Source organism: Terrapene carolina, unplaced genomic scaffold, assembly GCF_002925995.2.
Source record: "Terrapene carolina triunguis isolate 2854851 unplaced genomic scaffold, T_m_triunguis-2.0 Scaffold131, whole genome shotgun sequence".
Lineage (NCBI taxonomy): Eukaryota > Metazoa > Chordata > Testudines > Emydidae > Terrapene > Terrapene triunguis.
The window spans coordinates 5,018,841-5,036,198 of NW_020664482.1; the positions used below are offsets into that span (position 1 = coordinate 5,018,841).

The following is a 17,358-nucleotide window of genomic DNA, read 5'->3' on the forward strand; positions in this document are numbered from 1 at the left end:
TCAAGAATTCTTCCATATGAGTCCCAGTGAGTGGTTCATTTGGCAATGCCCTTTCCTGGGACTGATGCTTCTCCTGTACCCTGGATGGTGAGAATCCATGCAGGTTCCCAGATGAGGTTCTCTGGCAATGTATTTTTTTGCTTTATTACTCGATGGGACATGTTTGAAATCTTAATCACTTCTCTCAAATTTAAACTGGGTTTCAGTCTCATTTGTTGAAAGGATTTTCCTAAAGCAGGTGGAGAGGGTGCAGGAGAGCATGACATAAATCTTGTTAATTTCCAAAATCAAAGACTTTAAAACCTTTTTTTTTTTTTTTTTTGAATGGAGGGTTTAGGGGAATAAAATGGGGTGAGGAAGTTGTTTGCTTTGTGACATAATTGTGCACTAAAAGTGCAAGAAGAGGACTTCTTCAGGCTTAGAAAACCAGCCTTTAGGGCTTAGCAAACTCTGAATAATTTTTCTTTTTATAGATTTTGAAAAAATGAAGGTACACCTTTACCTCGATATATCGCTGTCCTCGGGAGCCAAAAAATCTTACCGTGTTATAGGTGAAACCGCATTATATTGAACTTGCTTTGATCCACCGGAGTGCTCAGCCCTGCCCCCCTGGAGCGCTGCTTTACCGCGTTATATCCGAATTCGTGTTCTATCGGGTCGCGTTATATCGGGGTAGAAGTGTATCGTGCTGATTAAATCGAAGAAATAACACACTCTTGCTTCAGTAGCTTAGCTCCTTTTGAAATTGTGAATTTCTTAAAATAGTACAAAGATGTAATGTTATTGAACTAGCACACTTTTTTTTGTTCACTTTTTATGTATTGTGTCCCACGGCTGAAGAGAGATTTGGTTGTAACAATAAGCTTTTTCTAAGATTAGCCTGTGGTAGCCCTAATGTAGTTTGTGGTATCTTGAACAGTGGGTTTTGCTAGTAATGACTGAATTTGGCAGAAGGAATAACAGGTTCATTAGAAAAGAGCTATTTAAAAGCATTACCAGAAAATTAGCAGTGATGGGAAAGGAAGGGCTGGCAAAGTACAGTACAGTCAAGAGAGTATTTGCTAAAACACACCATGTAACGTTTTTTGTGATAGTGGCTCTTCACGTTCCCTCAGTTTATTTGTAGCCAGTTAAAGGTCTTCCAAATAAGTGGCCTTATTGCTAAAAGACCCTAAAGATTAAAAACAATTAGTTGTTGAAAGTGATAATTACCACTTTTTATGTATTAGTGGTGAAACAATATTGCACGAATAGAGAATGAAATAGCCTACAAGTGGATATTCATAATCCTTTAGTTTTATGAACCACCTTAAAATATTTAATTCTCTTCTGATTTTACGCTGCTAGTGAGAAAATTCTGTTTTTTTCAGAATTGTCTTTGCTGATTTCTTCATTATGAATCTTATTCTGTGGGTGAAGGGATCATCAGCTGCCATCCCCTTTGGTACACTGGTTGCTATCCTGGCAATGTGGTTTGGAATTTCTGTCCCATTAACCTTCATTGGTGCATATTTTGGATTCAAAGAAAAGGTAGTTTTTGAGTACATTGTTTAAGTGTGTCTTATCTGTCACTCAGTATAATACTTTTTCTGTTCTAACATCAAGTATTTATTCATGCGGCATTAGTGTGTTAGCTGACAACATCAAAACACCAGAATTTGGCTCAGATGCATATGGCTGTCCATTCTGAAATGAACTGTTTGCCAGCTTCTGATCTTTTTGTATGGTAGACAAGAATACAAACTGATTTTCAAAATATTTTTCTGGCCATTCAGGATCTCTCTTCTAAGAACATATCTTTATTGACATTCCTCTTGTCTACATAGTATGTGTGCTATAGTTCTCTGAATTGTTAACACATCTAGAAGAAATTCAGTAATTCCATCAAAAACTAAATAAAGACCTCTCCCTCCTGCATGCTGAAATTTACTAGGTCACCACTGAAGTGGAATTTCCAAAAAAAATCACTGTTTATTGGTTTGTGCATTAGTTTGTAATCTTCAGAGATATGGCTTATGGCTAAGGGCTGCGAGTCTGTCACAGAAGTCTTGGATTCTGTGACTTCTGCAGCGGCCAGCAACAGCAGTTTGGATGTGTGGAAGGGGGCTCAGGGCTAGGGATTGAGGGGTGGGGGGCTCCCCAGCTCCCACTGGCATGGCCCTGCAGCTACTAGGCGGTGGAGAGGGCAGGGGGCTCTGCGTGCTGCCCGTGCCCGCAGTTCCCCTCCCCCAGCACTAGCGGGAGTCCCATCCGCCTCCCTCCCCCTCCCCCAGCACCAGTGGACGTGGCCTGGCCCTCCTCCCCCAGCACCAGTGGGGTCCTGGGCCACCTCCCGCAGTGCCCCTGGACCGCCCCCCCAATGCACCCACAGCCCCCCGCCCAAGTTTTAGTTAGGGATTTATAGGAAAAGTCATGGACAGGTCACGGGCCGTGAATTTTTGTTTACTGCCCGTGACCTGTCCATGACTTTTACTAAAAATATCTGTGAGTAAAACATAGCCTTACTTATGGCACAGTTTATGGATGAATATAATGGGAGAGTTAAGCATGTTAAGTTCCAAGGAGCTGACATTAGGAAAAAATCCTCTTAAGTGTCTTTAATTCTTTTAACACTTTCCTATCTTACCTTGTTACTATGGTATTTACAGTTATTTGTCTTTTTTAATTGTATTAATTTCTCTCAAAGCCTATTGAACACCCAGTTCGTACAAACCAGATTCCTCGTCAGATCCCGGAGCAGTCATTTTTCACAAAGCCGTTGCCTGGTATCATCATGGGTGGCATCTTGCCATTTGGTTGTATTTTTATTCAGCTTTTTTTCATTCTAAACAGTATTTGGTGAGTATTGTATCTTTACTTGATAGGTAGGCTGGGCTGTCAGCTCAAAAATGGACATGTACAATGAACATGGAGAACCCAAAACAGTGGATTCAGAAAAATCAGGAGGGAGACATGAAGGAATTTGCCAGTATTCCCTTTTTGTGAATTATCTTTAAATTATAGTAATTGCATCCTTCTAATTATTACATTTAATGCTTCCTCCCACATCTCATAAAAAAGACACTTATGCACTTGGTAGGAAAGAGTGCATTTTTGTATGGTCAAGCGTTTAGGTGACCCTTGAACTGGAGTAAGATTGATTTGTCTAGGGATAGGAGTCTGGGAGTGGAGGAGCGACTCTTAGAAGGTGTAGCATGGTGAAATAAGACAGCTGGAGGACTAATTGCAGCAATGTGAAGGAGGCAGATGTTAAGCTGAAGAGCAGCACGAGGGAGCCAATGGAGCATTAGGGCTCAGAAGGCCCTGAGATTTGAAATCATGATAGTACCTTTCTAGTGGGAACAGTCCTTGACAGAAAGGTGAGGGAAAGGAATGATTTCCCTGGTCTATATAATCAGGGGCTAATTGTTTTACAAACTATGCTATTGCTTTGAGGTGCCCTTTCCCTGACTTTAACAATGCAATTGTGTAAGCAGCGTATTTACTCATGAAGGTAGAGGGATAGCAGGTACAGACTAAAGATTTGTAGGAGTATGTCAACAATGCAGACAAAGCCTGTTCTGTTTTCTGATTACTTATTTCTTAGGTATGTAACACAAAAAAAGTGAACACTAATTTGACACAGATTTCTTTTGTGTGTTTTAGGTCCCATCAAATGTACTACATGTTTGGTTTCCTGTTCTTAGTGTTTATAATTCTTCTTATTACGTGTTCTGAGGCTACCGTCTTGCTGTGCTATTTCCATCTATGTGCAGAGGTAAATGAACATATTATTTTGATGCCTATATCATGACAGCACAGTGCATAGCTAGCTGGGACATGTCAGAGTGAAGTTTGCAAGGATGCCTATGCACGGCGACCTCTGCAAAGTGCTGGACACTGTGGACTATGTGGATGTATTGTCAGGATTCTGTATATCGATTGTATGTACCTTTGGCCTGGTTATGTTGTTGGCCTATGTTTTGTAATATATACAAGTTAAATTTTCAAAAAAGGCAATTTCTGCCTTGTCACTGCAACTGCAGCTAGCAGTGCAAGCTCTCGTTTTACACACTGGAATGGTCCTGTAATGGTAGAGGAGCCACAAAACAGGAAATGAGTCTCCAGCTGGTCTGGCAGAGGTATACTTTTTAAGGTTATGAACAGCTTGATTTAAGTCAACTGTTGGGCATAACATGTCAGTGCTCAGGTTTGGAGGCTTTATGCTACTAATATCCGGCATGGCATTATAAAGTCATCAGTATAAAGGGGGAGAGATGTTGCTTTCAAATTGACCACTAATGAGGTATTTTACACTGTGTGGTTTTAGTAATTTTGTCCTTACTGAAAAGGGCTACTTAAATATTTTCTAGCGATCGCCAATAAAATAATTCTTGTGGTTTAAAGAAAGCTTTGAATCTGATTTCACTAATACTTTTGCAGAAAGTTTGACACATTCTCAACTATGTGTATTTAAAATAACAGCGAAAGAATGAAGTCCCATTTGTGACTGTTCCCTGTAAATCATGAGTTAAGGTTTCCAATATGCTGTGGCCAGTGTAACTTATAATTGCTCTGCATTTTCAGTACCAAATTTGCTTAACTTTGCGTGCCATCCAACATAGTGTATACACTTATCCCTTCTTGAGGGTACACTCATCAAGGGGTGTGTATGTTGGCAGTTTTTGCAGACGTTTGAAGATTTGGTCCTCAACCACATTGTTCATTTCTACTCTTGAATGCTATAGTTGTACTGTGCAGTTAAACTACTATTGTGTTGCCCCTTGTGGCTGTGTTTCTGTGGTGGATACTTGTACCATATATATGTAAACTTGCAAGGTGCTTTGGGATCCTTGAGAGTGAGAGCTGCTACACATCTGTGAAATTGTTTCAATGAATTAAGTTACTTGTTAACACATTACCCTGTGTAAATGTATAATTCTGCAACTTTTTAAAATCTACAAAACAAAAAAAATTAGTTAAGTCCCCAGCACATTCTCCTGAGACTTTGTAGACTGAACGGACATTTGCTGTAGTTCCCCTGGATAACAGAGTTTCACGTTCATAGTTGAAACATCCTGACAGAATTGACTTTGAGAAAGAAATAGCAATTGGAAAAGCATAATTTTAATGAAAAGGAGTTTAAGCAAGAGTATGAGTGTAGAAATATGCCAAGAATTAATTTAATCTTTCATAGACTTGTAAATAGTGCTTTGCTTTGAAATAAAAGTGCAGTTTTAGTTTTGTACTTGGATTTTTTCCTGAAATGGTTTATTATTTCTTTCAGGATTATCATTGGTGGTGGAGATCGTTCTTAACGAGCAGCTTTACAGCCGTTTATCTTTTTATCTATGCAGTTCATTACTTCTTCTCTAAACTCCAAATAACGGGAACTGCTAGTACCATTTTATACTTTGGGTATACTATGATCATGGTTTTGATATTTTTCCTTTTTACAGGTAAGTGCAGCATTATCGGTGAAATTCAGTGCAATGGTTTCAGGACTTCTGGGTTACTGTTTTCTGATCATTATAGCCAGAGTCAATTTGAGAAACACTTGCTTGGAAGAAACCAGCAATTTTGATTATTAAATATGGTTTGAGTCTGCTGCTAGCATTATTCACGCACCCAACAATATGCACACTAGGGACATAACAGTATAGATAATGTATTGTTCCTGACCTGAAGATCTACAATCTAATTTGCAGCGATTCTTTTCTAACTTATTAAGTTTCCTTGATTATTGCATTGTAGTGTAACAGTGACCTAAGAACATTATAGATTTACATTTTCAAAATGCTCTCGATAGAAAAGCTTTTATATTGGAAATTACTTAGGAAGTCACAAAATGCTATATATATATAAAAATGTAAATGAAAGGTAAGAAACAGAGACTTAAAAATGAGAACAGCCTTTGCTAGAAGGATGAATGTGGGACTGGAAGATTTAACCCTGACACGCTGACACTAACTGTTGCAAGTCACTCAACATCTTGATGTGTGTTCACAGTGTGTGAAATGGGGCTAACACTTACCTAATTAATCCTTACAACAGATAATATTTGTAAAAGGTTTTGAAAATGTAAAGTGATCTAAATGCTAAATATAACTATTACTAAACGTAAAGGTTTTAAACTGCAAATATTACACGCAGTGTATAGGGACTGGAAATTTTTATTTTCAACTTCTTTAACTTGATAATGAATGCAAGATGTCCAAATATTCACATGGTAGTGAACTGGTATTGAGTATGTGATAGAAACAGAATACCCAGAGCAGTCAGATACTTGAAATGCCAGATGGTGAAGCAGATGTGATGTTGCATAACTTGAAGATGCAAAGAAGAAAAGAGGGGTTAGGAATCTGTTGAACAAAACTTGCCCTACACTGACACACCTCTCCCCCCCCCCCCCCCCCCAAAAAAAAAATTTTGGGGAGGAGTTACACATCTTCAAAGTTCTGAACCTATTGAAATGAGGCAAATGGGGTACTGCAGCACATTGTTAAACAGACAATGTGGGGACACTTCCAGTGTTGTGCTGTTGAGATGCAGGCAGGACCTCACCTACTGTGGTCTACTACAGTGGTTCTCAAACGTTTGTACTGGTGACTCCTGTCACATAGCAAGCCTCTGAGTGTGAGCCCCTCTTATAAATTAAAAACACGGTATTAAATAATAAAAACATTATAAATACTGAAGGCAAAGCAGGGTTTGGGATGGAGGCTGACAGCTCGTGACCCCCCCCCCCCATGTAATAGCCTGGGTGACCCCACCTGAGGGGTCCCGACCCCCAGTTTGCAAACCCCTGGTCTACTAGAATGTACTTTTTCTCATATCTTCTGATGTAATTAGACTTGGAGCATAATGTGAGGAACAGGATTTCTTCCAGAACTAGACATTAGCTTTCTGGTAGAGTATGAAGAATGTGTGAATTTTATTGATCACATCATCTGCTCTTTTCTCCAGCCCCACAGAAAAGGCTAGGGGTTGTGAGGTCTAGGTTCAGCAGAAGGTGGTGGGGGCTAGCTCAGTGGTTTGAGAATTGGCCTGCTAAACCCAGCGTTGTGAGTTCAATCCTTGAGGGGGCCACTTAGGGATCTGGGGCAGAATCAGTACTTGGTCCTGCTAGTGAAGGCAGGGGGCTGGACTTGATGACCTTTCAGGGTCCCTTCCAGTTCTATGAGATAGGTATCTCTCTCTCTCTCTCTCTCTCTATAATGTGTGTGCGTGTGTTTTTTTAAAGGTCTTTAGTACTGCAGTGAGTCAGCAAGCACTTGGCTAATCCAAGAACCCACCTCCTGCACTGATGTTCAATGGGTGCATGCTATGGAGACTTCTAGGTGGTTATTCGAGTCTGGCTTCCTCCAGTTGTTCGAGAAGGGTCTAAATCTGGCCTCTTGTGACTGTGGCTGTAACTTTTAGAACTTAGAAAGGCAGGATGGCTCAGTGGTTAGGGTGCAAGTCTGGGACTTCAGAGACTTGAGTTCTATTCCCTGCTGTGCCACAGACTTCCTTTGTAACCTTGGACAATTTACTAAGGGCTGGTCTACACTAAGTTGACCTAAATCTTGGGCGCAAGTGATAGGACTTTTATAGGACTTTCTTAGATCCCCATCTCTTCTTGGAAGATCCTCATTTACATTCAGAACAACTTAAAAAAAATAAAAATATTTTCGATGCACTCAGGGTTGCTTACACCACCAACCTCAGTCTCTTCTCTGTTGCTGCCCTGCACCACCTTCTCTGCCGTCAGTAGACTTGCTGAGATTAAGTTCATTGGAGCCCGTTCCAATTTGTTGCTTGCCATACACTAGTTGTGGAGAGAAGTGGATTTGGTGCCTGGCTACTTAGTGGGATAACTTCAAGTGCTGTTGGAGAGAAGGAACTTTTGCTTGCTAAATTGGGATCTGCTGCCACACTTGGATCTATGATTAAGACCTCTGTAATTTTATTCTGTGGAAACCTGAAGAAAAGTGGTAAAAAGGCAAATGTCTATGAATGAAGAATGAGATGCCAGGTAGAATTTGCCACCATTTTAACAAGAGGCGTATTCAGGGTAATAAAACTTCACACACCATAGACTTCCAAACAGAGAGCCATACTTTGAAATGTGGCCTCTGAAATTACTCATGCAAGCTGGGCATCTGCTACAGAATTTCTCTAACATTCATAAGCAAGTGGTGTCAAGTGTAATTTTGGGGCCTGACCTGAATATGTGGCCCAGAAAGCTTCATACCAAAGAGGAAAGGCTCTTGTGCAAACAAACAGGTTCAAAAACAAGGTGCAATTCTCTTCATGCTCAGGATCACATCTTTCTAATAATCTTTCGTTATCTTGATGCTGCAAGATGTAGAGTTCACACAGTGCTACCTTACATGTGCCATTTCACTTTGAATCCCAAAGCACGAGTGGTAGAATTATAGAGAAAATGCCTTGTGTATATAGAGGGTTATTTTAAACTGTGACTACTCATGTTAATTTGTAGTATCCTGTTATTGACTAGCTACAAGACTCTGACAGATAACTCATTGCTACCTCTAAAAGACATCTCCCTGCTTATTGAAAACCACTGCAAATATTTATATTCACTTAACATAGATATAGAATTATAGAAATGTAGGAGTGGAAGGGAGCTTGATAGGTCATTTAGTCCAGTCTTTTGCACTGAGGCAGGACTAGATATATATGGCCAAATTGCACACAACTGTGTCTAGGCAGTTTTTCTGTATTTTCCTGGACACTGTAAAAGTTAGTGGGGGGTTTTTCTTACTATTTAAGCCCTGCAGCTGAGAGGGGAAGAGAGCCTGATCTTTTTTTATGTCTGAAACTGGTTGAATGACCATTTGAGGTAACAAAACAGCACCGTGCATGCTAGAATTAGCAAGGAGTATTAGTGCATGTTTTTCTGAGCAAAGTGAGCCAAATACCCTGTGTAAGTTCTGTTTAATGATGTTAGCTGCCATGTATTTGCTATGGGTTTTTCCTTCTCATTATTTACACCCTGATGAAGTCTGTCTCTCCTCCTGTTTTCATGGTGGGCGAGGAGGGGAAGGCTGTGGATTGTATCTTTTGCGGGTTTGAGTCTCTTAAAAGTGAAAACTGAGAAGGATTTAATTCTTCCAATTTTAAATTATTAGAAAGCAAACATGGAATGTGGCATGTTGCCAGTTAAACCACTGCTTAAATCCTGGCAAAACAGAGAAGCTCCAGATGTCTGCTGTAACTTACAAAAAAGAAATCTATAGTTAAAAATATTTTAATTGTTTTTAAACTAAAGCAATATGTTAATGTGTTTGGGTTTTAGCATAGGTTAGCTGCTACTCTGCCAATTTCAATTTCAAGTTACAAGATGTAAATTGGTAGAATTAAAAATATCCTTTTCACATATAAAATAATTGAAATTGTCATGGCAGCTGCTGAAATGGTATTAAGAGCTTCAGATGTGTTGATCCAGGAGTCCTTAATGGGAAGGCCAATGAGGCTTGAAAAACTACAATAATGTGTAATTCTGTTATTTTCATGTGTTAACTTTTATAGAACCACATTAATAATAGTACTGCTTTCTATAACCATTTCATGACAGAAGTCACTGTGGAATCATATTACCTTAGGTAGTGACTGTTTCTCCAAATTCTATACTTTGTAAGTTAAAAATGGCTTGTATATTTAAATTTGTGAGCAATTCTGAGTTTGTCCTTGATAAACTAAAAATCTGTTTTTGAATTTTATCCTCTCTAATAATTTAACAATCTGTGCTTTGGGTGGATAGTAAACTACTGTACCTAGACAATCCAACCAAGGTTAGAGGAGTTTTGTTTTGGTTTATCATGACTTTTCCTTAGTAGCACCCACTTTGTAAATTAAACCTAAATAAGGGCCCAATCCTGTCAACACTTCTGAATGTGAGTAGATGTACTCATGTGCATAACTATTCCAGTTACGTTAGCAGTACGGTCTTTTCTATATTTTTTAAACATTTCTCCATCATAATACTTGAAATCCAGTATAAAAGTCATCATTAACAGCTCATGCATGGCAACACGGTTGTGGCCTCCACAAAAGAGACTATAGTGAATAGCCAAGTAGGAGCTGAATGCTGAAGTTGAACAAATACTTGTGAATATTTAAAACAATGACTGTCACCAATATAATCAAGCTGGCCAAAGCTAACAATTATTGTGTACATCCAAACAGATGCTATTTTAACATACAAATTGCAGTGAAATAAATAAATATGTAGTAAGTATATTTGAATGGTGATAGTTATGATTACATGGATTTTATGCTGGGGACAAAAAATGGTTGAGTTTAGTCAAAGCAAGTTGCTTTATAGTGACCTCTGTTTTTGAACATCACTTTCACTTGTGAGTTAATGCCATGTTCAAAATTGAGTTTTGATCTTCTGGGTAGATTGTGTTTAGAATCTGAGATTCTGAAGCACCCACCACTGTGCAGTGATTGAAACCAGTATGATACAAAGAGCTTTTAAGGTACATAAGAAGTATCAGCCAAGTGCAGAGTGCTCTTCTATTTGCTTTCTTACATTCTGTCCGTGCTCTGAATGTTTTTTTCTTCATTAAACAATAACGCTAGAAGAGCCGAGTAGAACAGGGCAGTCTCTTTGAAGTGTTTTGGCATTACTTGGTGCAGTAATTGTGTTTTTAATATGGAAGTGAAATTTTAAAAGAAATAGTTTACTAAAAAATCTGTTAGCCAGTTAAAAGAATACCATTGTCTAACATTCTGTATAGACAGAAAGAAAACTGTTGCTAAGTGCTATTATGCGTTACTGAGTAGAGAATTCAACAATATCGAAAGCTGAGGACAAAAGATAAAAAGGGCTGAATTGTCAGCTGTTTTCAGATGTATTGGTCATATTTTGCCTCTTGGGGTAGGAAAGTTACTTCAGACATTCAGTAACATCTTGACTATCAGTTTCATGAATTTTAAATAACTTCCATAAAAAAAACCCCAAGCTTACATTTACACTTCTGGAGAATCAGAGAGAAGGTACATAATGGTTTGCAGTGAGCTGATGCTTTCATTTCTATGGATGAGCTCTAAGGGCTTATCTACGAAAGTTAGAATCTTAAAGTAATTGTGAAAGACATCCCTTTGAAGATAGCTCTACCAAAAAAAAAAAAAAGTAATTCCTTAAATGCATGTCTGCCCTAATCCATATTCAGATTTTTATAAATTTGCAGTCTGATTGGGATTACTTAAACTAAAGTAAAAAATAATAAAAAGGTGCACTCGTAACACTTGATTCTAGAACAAGTCAAGGCCTTTTAGGGATATCAGAGGAGTTTATGTTGCGGTTGAGATCTTTCACAATAGTATGGGGCAAAGAGAAGTGTATATCAAAGCTCTTACCCCTATCAAAAAAGTAGATTGTGGAATAAAAGTGTAGTGCTAACAAATTCTTCAGGAATAAAGTGTTATCTTTCCTGTCTGAATCAGTACTTTTTACTGTTATAAACAGGTTAACATCCACAGTGAGTAAAACTTGCTTACAGTGAAAAGAGTTTGTGGGTTTTCCTGTTCTGTCTTCTAGCTGATATTTCACTTGAGATTGAAAGCCTTCTTGCACTTTGCTAACTAAATAGCCAGTCACATGAATGTGTAACTTGAATCAGTAGACTGTACAGATTCTTTCAGAAAATTCTGATTTGCTTTTGACCATGCTTTGTGAAAGAAACGGAAGTAGCTTTGAATGGTAACAAATTAGACCACTTATGAACAAATAACCTTGTTGTTTTTTGATAAACATAGATGTGTTTTTGAATTGGGCATCATGTTGTAAACTTACTAAAATTGATACCAGGCATGTATACTAAATTAGAAATCTATTAGAGTGTCCCCTCTGCAGGAAAGGGTGTCCTGTTTAACAAGCTGGTTCAGATATTTACTGGAATGATATTTTAAATAAAGCAACAAAGGATGGCAATCTAGGCAATGTTTCAGTTGAGAGAAACTGCTATCAGCTGTGTGCTTGTATCTCAAGACAGGCTTTCATATGAGAGGTGCTCAGAGGAAAGAGAATCTGAAAATGCCAGTGCTGACTTGTCTGACTGGCATCAGTGTCTCACCAGTGTGCCACGCTAGCTGATAACATTTTGAACAATGGCAGTCGGGCACCTAACTCCTTTTGGGAGCCTCTGAAAATCCCAGCCTTCTTGTCCATCACACTGAAGTAAATGATATAGCTAAAGCTGCAGCCTTTAAAATAATGGTTTCCTTCACTTGTATTCACCTCACCCAGGTGTTACTTGGTTTGTATTTTACTCTTAACTGGTTGGTCAGTGCCAATATCATAGAATTGCTTACGTGGGACACCATCATAATCTAACATTTTATACTCATTTATCACTTCTGTATATTATTACACCAGGTGCTGGACAGAGAAGAATTGTCCCCACTCTGCTCAATCAGTCATTCATACACCACAACTTAGTGCAGTGGCCTTCACGATACAGAGTTGAAGTGAAATACGTTAGTTTATTTAAAAAGTTTGCAAAGGCAATAGAAAATGACTTTACAAACAGAATAGAAAAGTCAAGTGACGGCCTTTCGGATAGCAATAAAGCTGTGCACCAGGTTGGGGAAGAAATGCTCCCGTCCCCAGAAATGGTCTTTTTGTTGGAACCTGGAAGAAGTGGGCAGCTTTTATGAGAGGATTTTAAGTGAGTTATAGGAGCTCTGCAAACATAGGGGTTACTCGTGAATAATAATTTAATCTAACTGTCAGGTAATGTTAGCTTTGTGTAATCTTAAATTAACTTAAATCAAACGACTGAAAACAAGCAATGTGCTGAACTTAGCCACGGGAGATTTTTAAAAGATTGCTTCACTGAAATTTTCAACTGACTGGCTATAATTCACTCAGCATATAAATCTGTAATTAAGGATGCTTAAAGGTAAATTTTTGAAAAGATATGGACCATGGTAGCTCCTCTCAAACAATTTTGATCTTTGAGTTTGAAGTAGACTTGATAGCTGTCAACTAGGGGCTATTTATGATTCAAATAATGGTATCCATAGACTTAAATCCCCTTTGAAGTCTCTTGTCAATACAACCATCCGCATTCTAAATCCTTAAGAAATTTTTGTTTGGATGTAGGAATTACAGTGCATGCTGGGGTTTATAATGGAAACGGTGACTGAACTCTAACTACAGATGTGCCATTATAATATTGGTAGAGGAGATTTTGTGTACTGGTGATGAAAGTAATTATATAGGCTACTGGACAAAATCCAAATTAGGAGTCTAGCAGTTTTTTGTCTAAGAACTACATCTGTGTGCCTCTTGCAGTTCAGGGTGACAGGTGGTATTTGACACTTGCCTCCATTTTATGCATTTACTAGTACACATCTCAGATTTAGCTGCTAATATCAGTAAATCTGCTTGTCTTCTACTATCTAAATTGGCAAAATCTCCAAGAAAAAGAATATTTTCTCTTTGATTTGTTGAGCAGATTTTTGGGGAGGGAAGTTGGCAAGTGGTTCTGTTGGTGTACTTGAGAAACCTGATTATAGATTAAATAGTCCTTGTTCACTGGGAATGGCTTTGGTAATTTCATATTTTGAATGAAGTCATCCTTTGAGGGGAAAGTGGTACATAGGGAAGATCCAGAGTAACAAGGGTCAGTGGATGGGTGTGTTTATATAGAGTATATTTCTCTAGTAAGCTTGTACATACTTGCAATTGTGTGTTCATGGAACTGTGCAATGGGAAAAATCTTATTCTTGTGCTAAAACTTTAGTGCTGTAAAATATTGAATTTCTGTTGCAGGAAAGTGGATTGATTTTTAATATACCTAATCTGTTAAACATGCAGGAAAAACATAGCACTTCAGTAAGTAGCTGCTTTAAGAGACAGACAGGCCAAAGCAGGCTATGTTATAAACATAACAAGAAGGCGGGATACAGAGAAACGAACACTAAAAGGAAGAAGCTGTGAGCTAGGGGAGGAGAGGTTGTAACAATGCAGATACGGGAGTATTGGACACAATGGGAAGGAGTGAGAGAACCAACTACAAACTAGAAAGACTTAGTGATGTCAAGCCCACAGAGGAATTACATTTCTTTTGTGGTTGGTGTATGATTTCCTATCAAGCATGGTAAATCTGCCATCCCCCACTGTTTGAGTATGATAACTGAAGATTTGGAGGAAAAGGGTAATCTACAGCACCTAATAGTAGGCTGTCAAAAAGCCCTTTACTAGAAATACATGTGGCAAAATGAAGTATCACAAGAACTAGCAGGTATATAATAGGAAGCATCTGAAGAAAGGCTCCTCATTTATCACTTGTGAAAGTCTGGTCAGCAAGTGGTTTAGGGTTGTAGAAAGACAGAAAAGCTAATTCAATAAATATGTGAAAGGTAAAATAGTCTAATAAAGAACCTGAGACTCCCTTCCAGTGGTTGTGCCTGTGATGGTGAATAAATAAGGTTATAGAGCTGATATTGAACATGATCTGTTTTCCATAATTACTGTATGTTTATAAAAAGTCTCTGATGGAGTGGAGTGGACTGGGTATGTCTCCTAAGGGTGCAGTGAATCTTTATAAGACTGTTGCAGTAAAACACAGCATATTACTGTCTTTTTAAAAACCTGTTCAGCTAACACTGATTTTTCCTACCATTGGGAGGGTATTAATTGTGGCATCTAGTTTAACATCTGTGCCTTAGGCTAGGTCTACACTACAGCGGGGGTCCGACCTAAGATACGCAACTTCAGCTACGTGAATACCGTAGCTGAAGTTGTGTATTTTAGGTCGGCTTACCTGGCGGTGAGGACGGGGGAAAGCCGACCGCTGCCGCCGACTCCGCTGCCGCCTCTTGCCGAGGTGGATTTCCGGAGTCAACGGCAGAGCGATCAGGGATCGATTTTACCGCGTCTTCACTAGACGCGGTAAGTCGATCCCCGATAGACCGATTGCTACCCGCCGGATCGGCGGGTAGTGAAGACATACCCTCAGTTAACCAATGTGCAAAGTGCCTATTGCAATAGCTATTTCCTGGGTGGGTTTTGAGGTTTAATATTGAATCTCCTTAAATGCAAGGTTGTTAGAAGGGCAACATATTTATTTCATAAAGTTTGCCTCTGAAATTGGTGCAGGATTTTGAGAGAAACATATTTACCCTCAACTTTCAATTGAGTTAATGGGGAGGATATTTGGGACACATTGCACATGTCCCCAGTAATGGAAGAGGAAGCATAGTCTTCCCTCCTTCTTTCCAGTCACCCCATCACAGTGATAGTGGGCGAGGAAGCCACAGCTTTGGTCTTTATACTAAAAACAGAAAATACTTTGGCCCTGGGCCAGTCTCTTCCCCTGCCCTATGTTGTTCTCCACCTTCTTGCCATGCAACGGTTACTCCTGTCTTAAGTCTTCAATAACTTCTGCAGGCTACTTAACCGTTGCTTATAGAGCAGAAGAGACCACTCTGATAATCTAGTCTGACCTCCTGAATAACACAGGCCAGAGAATTTCCCCCCAAACAATTCTGAGAGCACATTTTTTAGGAAAACACCCTGTCTTGATTTAAAAATTGCCAACTTGCTCACTGTAGCCTTTCATAAATTGTTTCAGTGGCTAATTACCGTCACTTAGAAATTCACACCATCGTTTCAGTCTTCATATGTGTAGCTTGACGGGGAGGTGGACAGCTCACTCATGTGAACTCCCTTTCCACAGAAGGGTGGATTTTGAAAATTTAGTTGGACTACCATTTTCAGTGGTAGGTTGGTCCACACTCTAGCTGGAATATTTATTTGTACCATGGTTGTGTCTAGACACCCCAATCAAGATCAGCCCTAGTACAATGGAGTCACATACATACACATAGTAAGGCAGTTTCTGTCCTTAAGAGAGAGTCTAAATAAAGGAAAAATAGAGTTGAAGTGACTTATGTGGGATCACATAATCCGTGGCAGAGCCAGGAATAGAATCCAGGTCTCTTGACTCCCAGTCAGTGGGCAGTTCACTAGATACATAGCCTTGCAGTAGTGTATGACCTAAAGAGAGAGCTGGACATGGCCTTTGCATATGTATACATTGTAAATGTTGCATACAGTTGAGGAAATTAACAACTAGTTGATTTAGAGTATTTATATGGCTGCTAATGATAGATTTGTGTAACCATGTTCAATTGGTTACAGGCACATCATGCAAGAAAGTCCTAAAAGTCTTTTATTAGCTTTGAAATTGATAATTTAGTAGCCCCAGGCTGTGCATTGTTAAAATTAAAAAGTGCACTTTTATTTCTAGATAGGTAACTGGAGGATAATGGGATATTCTGTCCTGCTTGAAATTGTCTGTTACTAGACTTGCTCCAGAAGCATGTACGGAAGGTAAACTAACTATTTTAACACTCTTCTTGTTTTAGGGACGATTGGATTTTTTGCCTGCTTCTGGTTTGTTAGTAAGATTTACAGTGTTGTGAAAGTGGACTGAAGAATTTCAAAGTGTCTTTGGAACATATCTCCCTTGCTGTGATATATTTTTACCATGTATTGAGAAACCTACTGCATAATTATTTTAAAATGTAAAAGCTGAACCTCAGCCTGTATGGCAAAAAATACAGGTTTTATGGATGGAAATAGCAGCATGGGAAAACATCTACACCAGTCCTGTTCCTGAAAATGTTAATCCATTCTAATCATTTTTTTAAAATACTGTATACAAAGTTTGATTTAAAACAAATGAATGATGCAATGAAACCAGTTTCTTTTTTAAAAAAAATAGTGCATTATATAGTTTTCCAGCTGAGATTTCTTGTCATTTTTGTTACTTTTCTTTTTACTCTTACCAATTGTACCATCAAAGCATAGGACTGTCCAGTAAATACTATGTAAAAATGTGAAACTTTTTTAACTTAAAACTGATTGTACATAGTATTGTGCACCTTCTTTACAGCTTGTTTATCATCTTAAAAAGGAACATGCATTTAGTGTAATGTAGAATTTTGTTAAGGATATCGACACTGTTTTTCTTCAAATAAAACTGCACAACTCTGGCTGACTTGTCCAGTTTCTTGTCAAGTACGTCACCACTCTTAAGCATAAGTTTCATTCATTTACTTTGTCAAATGGGCTGACAAGGGGATGATTCCCTTAGTTCTGGGCTGTACTGCTAGTTATGGAGTGTTCGAATGAAGGGAACAATAGCAAGTGGAGCCTAACTGCTGCTTTGGATTATAGGATGAGAGGCATTCTCTCTTCTAACCAGATCCACTCCAGGGCTTTATAGGGGATTACCAACACCTCTGATTGTATCTGGAAGTGAACAGGAAATCATTGCAGAGACCAGCTCCGTTATGTTCATGCTGGTCACATTTGAAGAACAAGGGGATGTTGAGTGAAATTAAAGGAAA

General features: G+C 38.8%; 1 protein-coding gene across 1 annotated transcript in view; it reads left to right on the plus strand.

Moving 5' to 3' along the window:
• Window positions 1–17,003, plus strand: part of LOC112123441 (transmembrane 9 superfamily member 2-like) — a 41,142-nt gene extending 24,139 nt beyond the window's left edge. Inside the window, exons 13-17 of the mRNA XM_026652939.2 lie at window positions 1,371–1,530; window positions 2,687–2,838; window positions 3,646–3,757; window positions 5,267–5,438; window positions 16,372–17,003. Coding sequence (XP_026508724.1) covers window positions 1,371–1,530; window positions 2,687–2,838; window positions 3,646–3,757; window positions 5,267–5,438; window positions 16,372–16,439 — 664 coding nt within the window. The 3' untranslated portion in view covers window positions 16,440–17,003. The remainder of the gene's footprint in view (window positions 1–1,370; window positions 1,531–2,686; window positions 2,839–3,645; window positions 3,758–5,266; window positions 5,439–16,371) is intronic.
• The last annotated feature ends 355 nt before the right edge of the window (window positions 17,004–17,358 follow it).